This window comes from Grammomys surdaster, unplaced genomic scaffold (assembly GCF_004785775.1).
Source record: "Grammomys surdaster isolate TR1022 unplaced genomic scaffold, NIH_TR_1.0 269, whole genome shotgun sequence".
Classification (NCBI taxonomy): Eukaryota; Metazoa; Chordata; class Mammalia; order Rodentia; family Muridae; genus Grammomys; species Grammomys surdaster.
The window spans coordinates 1,547,411-1,560,390 of NW_021604710.1; the positions used below are offsets into that span (position 1 = coordinate 1,547,411).

Below are 12,980 nucleotides of genomic sequence, written 5' to 3' on the forward strand. Positions count from 1 at the left end.
GTTCATTGTCATGTAAAGCTGCAACTTTTTTTTTCTGGACTGTGGTGTATTATGGAACATCAGCAGAACCTGATGACTGAGCACACTGGCTTCTTCTGAACCTTCATCTCACAAAGCTCAAACCTTCCATTTAACATTATTCAAATTTTAAATGCTCAGCAAAGAAAAAAAATGTTCCACCCAAGGATACACTTTAGTCATTAGAAGAACTTTGTAAGTTTCTAAGGTGTATTTCCACTGTACTTTCCAAAATACTGTATTTTACTTATTAAGGCTTAGTGAGTACTGAACTTTCACCACTGATCATAAAAAAAAAAAATCCAAACCAATAAGAATTCCGTCTTCCTGGTGCTATATCCAAGGAGACTAACCACCAAAATATATCCTTCTTTCTTGATGTCTTGTTGCAGAGTTGTGCTTTGATATTTGCCAATGATGAAGATATGTAATCAAAAGAAAAATGAAATACAATTTTATCATTTGTTACACTCAACATAGACTTATGGCAAATGTGTATGTAGTTCCTTCTTGACAATGACAGGGAAGCAATGACAAGCTACCCCTGCACAGGAGGTTGACCTAAACAGCACACACCCTTGGCTGCTAAACATTCATTGTGAGTATCATCTCCACAGCTAACACTGTGCTAAGACACTTTTGTTTCCTAGTTTGTATGGAATAAAAGCACTAATACTTTTCCCTTAGTTATTTGAGTTCATGAAAAAAAGGAAGCGTAGAAAGACTGCAAATTATTGATAGCTAAAAGACTAAGATCTTGTTTCCTTATGGGAAAGATTAGACATGGATTATATTACAAACCACTTGCATTTTCACTATGAACTTAGAATAAAAATTTCACCTAGTTTTTGAGAGAGACCAATGCAATTTGCTGACAGTTGTGTTGTCTGACCAATGCATCTCTTTTCCTTCATTTGGCTTTGAATCACACATCCTGTATTCTTTACAGACTTCCAAGATGGACCCTAGAACATAGAAAATGGGTTTAACTGAATATTGATTTAGGAAGTCTGAAGACGTAGTCCAGTTGTTAGAGCACTTGGCTAGCATGCATTAAACCCTGTTTTTGATTTCCAGAACCACATAAACCAGGTATAAAGATGCCCATCTGCAATCTTGGAACTTATGGGGCAGAGGCAGGAAGAACAAAGGTTCAAGGTCATCTTGAACTTGAGCTGCAGAGGGAGTTTGAGGCCAACTGTAGCTACAGATCCTATCTCAAAAAATAAAAATCTCTTGAATTGGGATCAGTTGCACATGCTAGCCCTTTGCGGCTCTGAAGGAGGATAGTGAGCTTGGGGCCAACCCACTGAAAATCCCAAATTTATCTCAAAAACAAAAGAACATTTAAGAATGGCAACAGGCTTACAGATAAGCGAAATCTCAATAGGATAAACATAATTGAATCAATTAATATGTCAACTTAATAAATTTGCCTATATGCGAACTGTTCAGTAAAATATTTTGCTATAAGGAATACAATATGATATTAATTGCTATAATTAGTAAAATAAAGCCACTAGATCAAAGTTAGGTTATGAGTTGTGAGAACACTCTCTAGGATAAGTTAAATTTACACTCTCAGAGATGTTGTAGATCTCTGTGAGAGAAACTGTTCACAAATGTTCACAAATACATGGCTTAGGTATGTGTTGCCGGCCAGCGGCCAGAGTCAACTGGGTTCACTTGAAAGAGAGGCTGGGACTGGAAGAAAGGACAGGAGAGAGGGAAGAGATGAAGCCAGGACAAAGGTTTCTGATCGAGGCTCAATGTTTTAATGTTCAGCTTTCAATTTAAAGGGGAAAGCCCACCCCTACCCCCAGAGTTCCTTGCTTCAGCCCACTGGGGGTGAGGGGAATCCATCCTGCTGGAGGTGAGGGGAATCCATCCTTAATTGCAGGCCGGGAGATGTCTCAAGGCAAGCTCAGCAGACAGTCTATTCTTCTCAGCTTGTGTACCAGGCTACAGGCAGTCAAGGAGGCACCAATGCAGGCAATGCCTCCGGAGTCCTGTTGTTAGGTCTATTGTGGTAAACAAGGTCTCTCAGGCCTGCTCAAGGCTGGGGGAAGGTCACAGGTATGTATGGCTTAGATATTGTTTTGTCGTTTGTCACATAAGAAAGTTGAAACAGGAAGTTTTCTACTTTTAGCTCAGAGACCCTAGCATGACTACCATGCTTTGTCTTTCTTCCTCTCCCACCTCCTACTTTTCCTTGAATTGCAGTCATTAATGAACAGACAGATGTTCAATAGTTTAGTCAGTTCTAAATATGTCTTTAAAATGTCACCTGTTCGCCCTGGATTTTTAATAGCTTCCTATATTATGTTTTACTAAAAAGCACCTGCTGAGCACAAATAGTAAGCAGAGAATTTGTTTCCTGGTAGTCCTCCCTCTGCCCCGCCCCCCCCCCCCCCGCCAGGATTCCTGCATTATACCTATCTTGGACACTAGGGGTCTTTTCTATTTAATCCTTGACCTTGGGTATCCATTCTGCCACATTCTCATTTGCTTTTTTTCTCAGCTCAATTTCAGATAACAGACTCTTAAATGAATCAGCTTAGAAAGGGGAGAATATGAAGACAGAGTCTCCACTGTGATTTCCTTCCAGAGGACTAAGAGTTTAAGAAACCAAAAAAATCTATCAAACAAACTAAAGCTTTGACAGATTTCATTTTATTTCTGTCTACTTTTAAAAACAGGAAATTGCAGTTTCTTTATCTGCCCCAAGTAGAGTCTTGTAACACGCCCAGCCCTTGATGTAAACAACCAGCGAATGTACTCACACATCCTCCCACGAGCTATTCACATTTTTGCTTTAAAATACTTGAAGAGACTTGATTTTTTTTATATATATAACAAAGCCTATCATCAAAGAGAAATCAAATACTTTTCCAAATAAAATAGCCTAATAAAACGAGGTTCTGGGATTCCAGATCTTTCCACAAACCCATGCCCATTCACACTCACATTTCTTGAAGCTTACTCAGGCATTTTTTTCAAGGAGATTGCAGTCAATGCATTTGAGGTAGTTTTAATTTGTGGTTCTCATCTTAACCATCTATCCTTGTATTGGCCACTGTCAACTCTAGTACTCTATTCCCCTTGCCTGAGAATAAATGTAACTATTAATGATGTAGAGCAGACAGACTTCACTGCGTCATCTCTAGATTGTAGCTGCCCTCCGTGAGGCATGGCAAGTCATTATCAAGGCATTGACCTATATGCCTGAAACAGTGAATAAAATGTATACTAGAATCAAGCATGGTTTCTAAGCCCCACAAATTATGTCAGATTTTAAAAAGGGCTGGCAGGTCATATACATTATGTATTCTTAGAAGCGTCGGGCCATGTTATTTGATTACTTGTCTTTTTATTTATGATACTCTTTGTAGATCATAGTTTTAATGGAAACCAACAATGAGACACAGATGTATGAATTCATCCTCCTTGGTCTTTCCAGTGACTGGGACACTGAAGTCTCCCTCTTCATCCTGTTCTTGCTGATGTACCTAGTGACAGTACTGGGGAATTTCCTCATCATTGTTCTGATCAGACTGGACAGCAGACTCCACACTCCCATGTATTTCTTTCTCACCAACCTATCGCTTGTGGATGTGTCTTATGCCACAAGCATAGTCCCCCAGCTGCTGGCTCACTTTCTTGTCACACACAAAGCAATTCCATTTCTGAGCTGCGCAGCCCAGTTATTCTTTTCCTTGGGCTTGGGTGGGATTGAATTCCTTCTGCTGGCAGTGATGGCCTATGACCGTTACGTGGCAGTGTGTAACCCTCTGAGGTATTCAATCATCGTGCATGCAGGGCTGTGCACATGGCTGGCCATCGCATCTTGGGTCAGTGGCTTTATCAACTCTCTCGTGCACACTGCCATCACCTTCCAGCTGCCCATGTGCACAAATAAGTATATTGATCACATAGCCTGTGAAACCCTTGCTGTGGTCAGATTGGCTTGTGTGGATACCTCATCTAATAAGATTGCAATCACAGTTTCTAGCATTGTCTTGCTTATGACACCTTTCTTCCTAGTTCTCCTGTCCTACATCCAGATCATCTCCACCATCCTAAAGATACAGTCCACAGAGGGAAGACGGAAAGCCTTTCATACTTGTGCCTCTCACCTTACAATGGTTGTCCTGTGTTATGGCATGGCCATTTTCACCTACATCCAACCCCACTCTAGCCCTTCTGTCCTTCAGGAGAAGTTGATGTCTCTGTTCTATGCTATCGTGACACCCATGCTGAACCCCATGATTTACAGTCTAAGGAATAAAGAGGTTAAGGGGGCGTGGCAGAAACTATTAGGGAAATTCTCTGGGTTTGCATCAAAACTGGCAACTTGATGACTTATGAGCATCACTGGAAACAACAGCTTCTACTCATTGTTTATTCAACTTAGAAATAACAGACAGAATCTGCAACGCTTTGTCAATCAGGAAGTAGACAGCATAACATGTACTGGTGATGTCATGTTGGAGGCTGAGAATTTTTATGTTGAATTTTGCCTCATCAGGATGTTCAGTGGAATTATACAATGTTTTACAGAACTTTTTTCCCCAACTCCACTTCCACGGCATGATAATTGGAAATATTTACTGCTTTGTTTGAAGTCACAAAGCAGAAGTACTTGTATTGATACATTTCAGAGCAGGCTGTTGTAATTCCAAATGAGAGACCATTCATGTTCACCTTTGGAAATTTAAAAGTCTCTGAATTAGCACAGCTTGTAAGTGGGTCAACACTGAGGAGAGCTGTCAAATATTACTAAAATGTCTTTATGCAGGACACTAACTAAAAGCAGATGCCATATCTCACTATAAGAGTTAACAAGGGTTTTTTTTTTTTTAAAAAAAGAAAGAACTAACCATCTACTAAAAGATCAACTATATATAAGGGTATTATTGTCCAAGTAAACATTTGTTTCTGGCACTTATTGGAAGCATTCAAACAACTTGAAAAAAGTTGACCATATATACAAAGGATTTTGATGTAAGTGTCAAAATTGGAGAATCTCTAAAAAAAATACTTGTACTCTCTTCTTCTGAACTATTGAAACACAACAATCACAAAAATGATAAGATAAAATGCAAACTACCAAAGACATACTTACTGTGTATTAATCTTTTCTTTTATCATCTCTCACACTCACAATAGGCCCTCAGTGATCTCATCCATCAGAAAAAGCCCAAATAATGCAAAATAAAAGAAAAATAATAATTCAACAATGAATAGGGACAAATGTGATCATGGGTGGTCCTCTCATTTCTTTGAAGAATTCTACATATTTTCCTCAGAATTACTTCCTAATAGTTATTTTTGGTTGTTATATTTGTCAACATTATTACATCATCTAAGGTTTCTTATACAGATCAAGACCCATTTAACCTTAAGTAATTTCATGTTTGAATCATAACTTTACAATAGTAATATAATCTCAGATCTTGAGATATAGATAGGCTACTCTAAAAATGTGAATGGCAGCTTCTATTGATTCTTATTCATCATATGAGATTCAGAAAATTTCATATTATGTGGTTCTTAGAAACACTCAGTCTGACACTGTTTTAACAGGAACACACATATAAAATATGAATGGCTGACAATGATCATCCATAATGCCCATGATAAATTTAAAATGAGAGTAAGGCCATTTAATGTGATGGAAGAAGTATCCACATGAAAGGTCCTTTATGTTGAGACTAGAAACAGGAGAAGCAGTTATCAAGATGACAAAAAAAATATCTAAAGATGGAACAAGTAGTTTAGAGTTTAATGTATAGTGTAAGAATTTACATCCTAATGTACTGGAAACGTAATTAAAGGGCACAGAAGAGGGTAAAGTAAATAGATAGATAGTGTTAGATCTGGCAAGGCTTTGGATACCAAAATGTCTTTAACTTTTGTCTTTGTTAAGGTTACTATTGCCATGAAACACTGTGACTGAAAACAACTTGAGGAGAAACAAGTTTCTTTCAGTCACACTTTCATACAAGAATTCCTTATCAAAGCAGCAAGGACAGGAACTTAAACAGGGCAGGAACATGGAGGCAGGAGCTGATGCAGAAGCCATAAAGGAGTGTTGCTTACTGACTTGATCCTCATGATTTTCTCAGTCTCCATTCTTATATAACCCAAGACCACCATTCCAGAGTTGCCCCATCCAAAATGGGCAGGACCATCCTCTATCAATTGCTAATTATGAAAAATGCCCTACAGACCTGCTATAGCCCAGTCTTATGGAAGCGTTTTTCTCAGTAGAGGTTCCATCCTCTGAGATAACCCTAGCTTGTATCATGCTTGCATAAAATTAGCTAACACAGCTTTATTTTCATAGCTTTGAAAAAATAGTAATTTAAAAGGAATATATCTTGAACAAAATCTGACAAAACAGTATCAGAAAAGTCTACAAGCAAGGCTTCTAGCAAGTGAGATGCTTGGTCATGCTGCTTAAATAACAGGAAGATTTGAACTATGGTAGTAATAGTGAGATAGAGAAGGAATGTTCTGTAGAATATATTTCATGAAAAACACTCTATATCGCATACTGGAATTCTCACATAGACCTCATTACTCTAACAGAATGTTCAAATCATGTATAAAAATTGTGTATTAAGTTAAAAACTTGAATACCATGAGCATACTTTACATACACTGGTATAGGAGAGATGTGAGAGAAGAATGCTACTCAAAGGTAAACAAATATAAAATATGACTTACTAGGGAGGAAAATATATGATGACGTGTGGGACTGCCTAAGGGTATCTTGGTTCATGGCTGGGCATGGGCTGGAATCCTGAGACTCCAAAGGAGAAACAGCAGGCATTCGGCCACATCCCCAGAACCCAGAGTCCTGACAAGCAGTCCATTCTCCATGGACCTACATCATTCAGTCACCTAGGCCATTACAGCCCCTCCCAAAGTGCACAGGTAGAGGATGTGACCACAGGTTTCAGGCCCTAGGGATTTACATACTAATGAAGGCCAGAGGGCGGAGCAAATTAAGCATGCTTCCCCAGAACCCCCCCTTTCTCCCTCCCTATTTAACTCTGGCCTGACTTTTATGGGGGAGGGATGGGGGCCATGGGGGGAACACCCAAATCCATCCACCATCTGCCATGAAATGCCATGAAAATAAACCTTTCTGGAACCAAGGACTTCCTCCTGTCATTGGGGCCTGCCTCCAGCCTTTGGAACCCCAGACCTTTCTCCTGTATGTGGGACCCGCCAGCATGAAAAGCCTCCGCGACACCTCTGCGGTGGCCTTTTTCCCCACAATGATATAATACCTTCCATGTTGTGACTGGTCCTTTGGACACAGTGTTTTCAATTCATCTTTATTAAAGATCATTCTGTGATCTATTTTCTCTATTTGCTTGGAGTCTTTATGTGAAGGGCTTTCCAAATTTTCTTTTACTAGCCTATTTCAATAGGCTAGTGTAGTCTTGTGCTTTATTTGTTTTTTTATTTTTTTATTTTTTTATTTTTTATTCTTCCTTCATTCAAAATATCCCAACTTCAGTTTCCCCTTCCTACTCTCCTCTGAGCACCTCTGCCACCTCCTCTCTCCCCCAGACCCATTGTTCCTTCATTTGTCTTTAGAAAAGAACAGGCTTTCCAGGGATATCAACCAAACCTGGCATGACAAGGTACAGTAAGCCTAGGTACAAACCCTCATATTAAGGCTGGATGAGGCAACTCAGCAGGAAGAGAGGGTCCCAAGAGCAGTCAAGAGTCAGAGACTGATGTTTTATTTGTTAAACTTCTCTTTTTAAGTTTTTCATTTCATTGGCCTTTTTTAGCACTTCTATTTTTTATAAATTATTCTTCATAAATTAAATCTGTTTTATTAAGAATATCACACATATGGATAATATGCTTTGATGAAACTCACCTTCATTTCTAATTTTATTCCCCCACTACTTTTCCCTCCCAAATTCACATACACACACGTACACACACACACACACACACACACACACACACATTAAACCTCACATTAAGTCCACTTATGGCTGCCTTTATGTCCATGAGTATAGACCCATCTACTAAAGCATAAGTATCGTTACAAGGAGTCCACACTTGAGGAAAAATCAATCTCCCTCTCCAGCAAGCATCAACTGCCAATAACTTCTCATCTAGGGATGGAACTTGATGAGCGCTTCCCTCATTTAGCTGAGTTTTTGCATGCTTTCTTGTTGGTCTGAGAAATATATATATATATTTTTAGGTCCTTAGTGTCTTTGGCTCTAAAAAATATGCAAATTAAAACTTCTTTTAGATTTCATCTTACTCTAGACACTATGCTAAGATCCGAAAAACAAAAGCTAGATAAATATTTGAATGGATGTGGAGAGAGGGGTGCACTCATTCACGGTTGGGAGTAGTGCAAACAGTTGCAGCCATTATGAAAATGTGTGTGACGTTTCTTCAAAATTAAGGGACTAGAGCTACTATGTGATGCAGCTATACTACTCATGGGCATGTATGCGAATGACTCTACCCTGCTAGAGAGGTACTTGGTCCTCCATGGCCACTGTTGCTTTATTCACAATATCCAGAAAATGGAAAAAGCTCAAGTGCCCATACCTGGTGAAAATGTGATAAATATATACAATCAAAGAATTCAACTGAAGAGAAAAATGAGATTATGACATGTGGAGGTAAATAGATAGAATTAGAAACATCATTCTGCAGGTGATAACCTAGACTCAGAAAGACAAACACTGCATGTTCTCCCTCGTATGTGGATGACAGATTTGAATCTTTAGATATGTGTGCTTAAATTGAAATACGCAGAAAACAGGAAATTAAATTTCTTGGGATGACAGTTGTTCCTAATACTTGGTGTTTGGGAAAGATATTACAAATAGAAGGTACTGGAATTGCTGGTTCAGTGACAAATAATTTAGTGTTCTAAATAGTAATGTCATTTAAAATAAGTTAAAATGTTAGACACTGAAAAGTATTTGAAAATGAAATTTTTTCACTAGTTACTAACCATAAAATATCACCCAGATTTTATCTCTTTAAAAGAACTATATCTGTCTCTCTCTCTCTCTGTCTCTCTGTCTCTCTCTCTGTCTCTCTCTCTGTCTCTCTCTCTCTTTGGATTACAATAGCTCAAATGAACATTTTATCATTCATAAGGACACACACTGCGTTTACCTACTTCATTTCTCAAAACCCTTTAAACTGTAGTGTCTGCTTCTACTTCTTGTTAGCACTGAAAATGTGTTTTCAGTAGAACTCCAGAGTTTCTCCCAGTTGGATTGCCTGAGCAATTTTTACTTTATTTTTTTTTTCTGATATATTGAAGGCATAGTGTTATCCTCTTCAGACCCCATATCTTGTGTTAGATCTAGAAGCTTATTGGATTTAATTTTATTAGTTTTTTCGCAGTCGGATTTCATCAGTGGCCACAATCTTTCTCACAAGAGACACACACAGTGTTGGATTTCCTTTTTCTCAGCATTACTGGAGTTATTACATTGGCTCACTCAGGGATTCTTAACGGAAACAAATATCTTTGGACCTTTGGGGCTGAGTAACTCTTTGTTGTTGGGGCTTAGCTGATGTTATGCAGTATTCATGACTTTTGTCTTCTACATAGCAGTAGCCCCTGCTTTCTTCCAGATAGTATAAAAATGATATGTAAGATGGGCTTTTGACCTAGCTTCAACTAAGATATGCTTCAAATTAAGTGTGGAGGGAATGCTATGTCTTAGAGTGGGCATCAGTACCTCCTGGTGGTGGCCCAGATATAGAGATGTCCAATAAGAAAGAAAGAGAGAAGGAAAGAAAGAAAAGGGAAGGAAAGAAAAATGAAAGAAAGATGTTGTTGACCCTGGGCAAAAACCGGCTTCCTTTTCTATGAGGCGCAGCCTCCTATCACACCCATCACAGCTGTTGTGTCTCGAGTTCCACCTTGCAGTCACCACTCTGCTCCTTGTGCCTGTCTTTCCATGCACATATATGTGCATTGTAGTGGCACTGGGAGCTGCAGTGTGTCCAACAGTACACTGTTGTCCTCAAATAATTTTATTTGCATAGTGAATCCTTGGTCTGGTTAAAGGTCTCTTGGTTTTGCTTCACGGTCAATACAGGACCCTTGCTGAGACTTCTTCCAGTTATCCTGCCGAGAGTCATAGTCATGGAGATCCTTCGGCTATTGTTCCTCAGGAGTCCCAGCAGCCCACAGATGGGCTAGATGTTAGGGTGGGCCAACTCAAGGTTCTGAATCTGGTTCTGGTTGAGAGCTTACTTGGTCAGTTCCGGCCTACTTGAGAGTCTAGGAGGCGCGGCCAGTTCGAAGGGAGGAACCATCTTTAAACTCTTTTTTTTTTTTTTTTTGGCTTTCCTGAGACTTTATTTGTCAATGCAATCAACATAAACCTCCTTAGCTTAGCCTCGAGGATACTTTTTAGACAAGGGAAAAAGGCAGCAACATTCTTCAGCAAAACATCATAAAAACTATATATAAAGTTCAAATCACCCTTAGTACATATGTGTTCCATATTCCTACTAGAATGGACCATAATGGACTTAATGCATGTCCCAATCCAAAGTCTACAAGTCTACATTGCTCCAAACAAAAACATGGTCAGGCCTATCAACACTTCTGTCTGGGGAACCAACTTCTGTCTTAGATAGAATTTCAATTGCTAAGAAGAGGCATTGTGACCAAGGTTACTGTTTTAGAGGCAAATATTTAACTGGGCCTGGCTTACAGTTTCAAATGTTTAGTCAATTACCATCATAGCAGGTACAATAGCACCATGCAGGCAGCTATGATGCTGGAGATGGAGCTCAAGAGTTCTGCATCTTCATGAGAAGGCAACCAGGAAAAGAAGGTCTTTAAATTCTTAAACTCCACATCCTGTGACTCACTTCCTCTAAAAAGGCTAAGCCTCCCCAAATAGGCCCACCAACTGAGCATTTAACATTCAAATGCCCAAGGCTACCTCACCCATCTCATTCAAACAGTCATAAGTTGTTACCAGGTTCTCAACCTCTGCAGTTGCCATTGTTGGACTATCCAAGTTTAATTGTGTCCGCCAATCTAATAAGTATATATTGTAACATGAATTAACTATTGCTTCTGCTTAGATCCTAAGCAGAAAGCTCTTCTAGAGAAGCTAGGCAAGGATATCCAAATTCTTTTAGGTTTAAAAAACAATCATGTAACACCACTGTATTGAAAATATTGAAAAGTTTTATCAATCCAAACATACCCTTGTACACTTTTGAACTCTGCTAATCCTTTTGGAAGTGTAGAGTGAAAAATTATAGACACTAGGTATATAGAATCCTTTTTAGACATATAAAATATTCTTTAGGCTTTCTTTATAAAGACATGGAGAAACCGAGGCATGAAGCAAGTTAGGAATGTGGAAAGACCAGTCACCATTACTGGAACTGGCCTATCTGCAAAGAGAAAGGAAAGAATGCAAGTGAACTAGGTGGAACCAAGCTGGGAACCAAGCTGAGAACCGCAGTGACAGGGCAAGGCCACAGTGACAGGGCAGGACCACATTCTTGAGAAAGATAAGCGTACAGAGAGTTTTCACCTAATCCTGACTCATGTAGGTTGGGTTCCTTTGGAATGTTCTGCTATTTTTATGTTATACCACCCTAGCAACCCCCTCACCCCCTCTTCATTCCTTGGTTTGTGTTTTTTCCCCTTAAAAGCCCCTCTCAAACTGGCTGTCGGGGTCAATTCAGCTCCTGTGTGGGCATACGAATTGACTGGCAGCTAGCTGTCACGCTGTAATAAACCTCACTATTGCTCCGGTACATGGTGTCTCGAGCAGATTACTGGGTGGTCGAGACTTTCTGAGACTTGAGTGAGGGTCTCCACTCTGCGGAGGTCTTCAGAAGTAGCTGCTAGCAACCATGGGTCAGATTCTTTTCGCTCCACATTTTCCTATTGCATAACACCACATGATTATAATTGAATGTAGGGTCTGAATTTTTTCTGTTGCATGATACATTTAAGGCTCATTTATGTTGTTACATGTTATAGTCATCTACTCTTTTCATCTATGTGTAACATTCCATTTTACTAACATGCTATCTTTGCATATTAATATGATAGAATACATTTCAATTATTATTGATGTTTGTCAATTACGAACAAACTTTCTGTTGAGTTCTGAGGGTTTGTTAGATGTTTTGGAGATGAATGTTTTATAAGTTACTTGATTTGAAAATATTTTCACTTAATCTATGGTTGGTCATCTCATTCTCTTAAAGATGTCTTTAATCAAGTAGATGTCTTGGTTTTGAGAAAATTAATTTAATCAATTTTAAATTTTAGAACATGATTTTTTGTGTCCTATAGGGGAAATAATTGGTTGCTCGAAGGTCATATTTCATCAGCGTTAAGTCTGTGATTCAATACATTTAAGCCTCTGACTCATTATAATCTAGACCTGATGGATTGGAAGTAATTTTTACATCTTGTTCAAAGTCTAGATCTAGGAGTTTTGCTTGTTACTAAGTTGACCTTTTATCCACTGCAACTTTTTCAAGCTTCTGAAAAATCAATTCTTCCCTGGAAGCAGCTTATTGAAATTATATGCATGAATCTCATACAGCGAAGTCATTTATCATATTCCTGCTACTCTTTGTAATAATAAGTATGTGAATTAATAAAGCATCAGTGTGCCCTTTATAAACTCTTCTAGAGGGAAGTGGTTCAGTTTCTAGTTAGGTACCTAACAAGTGAGCTTTGTGTCAGACGAAGTCCATGTCTTATACTGAGAATAGCTGTAACTGCAGAAGGAGTGGTGGTTCCTAAGACAAGAAAAGTGTGAAACTTGGATTGTGTTTGACTTTGACGCTGCTCATTTACTGAGATGAGAGCTAATGCTGAATCTTGCTCATCAGAATTTACCTTGCTTAGAAAAAAATGCCTGACATAAACAACTGAAGAGAGTGAAGATCTA

General features: G+C 38.9%; 1 protein-coding gene across 1 annotated transcript; it reads left to right on the forward strand.

The window, feature by feature from the left end:
• The first annotated feature begins 3,422 nt into the window (after positions 1–3,422).
• LOC114628541 (olfactory receptor-like protein OLF3) lies at positions 3,423–4,376 on the forward strand. The gene has a single exon (XM_028776428.1). The coding sequence runs from the start codon at positions 3,423–3,425 to the stop codon at positions 4,374–4,376; it is 954 nt and encodes a 317-aa protein (XP_028632261.1).
• The last annotated feature ends 8,604 nt before the right edge of the window (positions 4,377–12,980 follow it).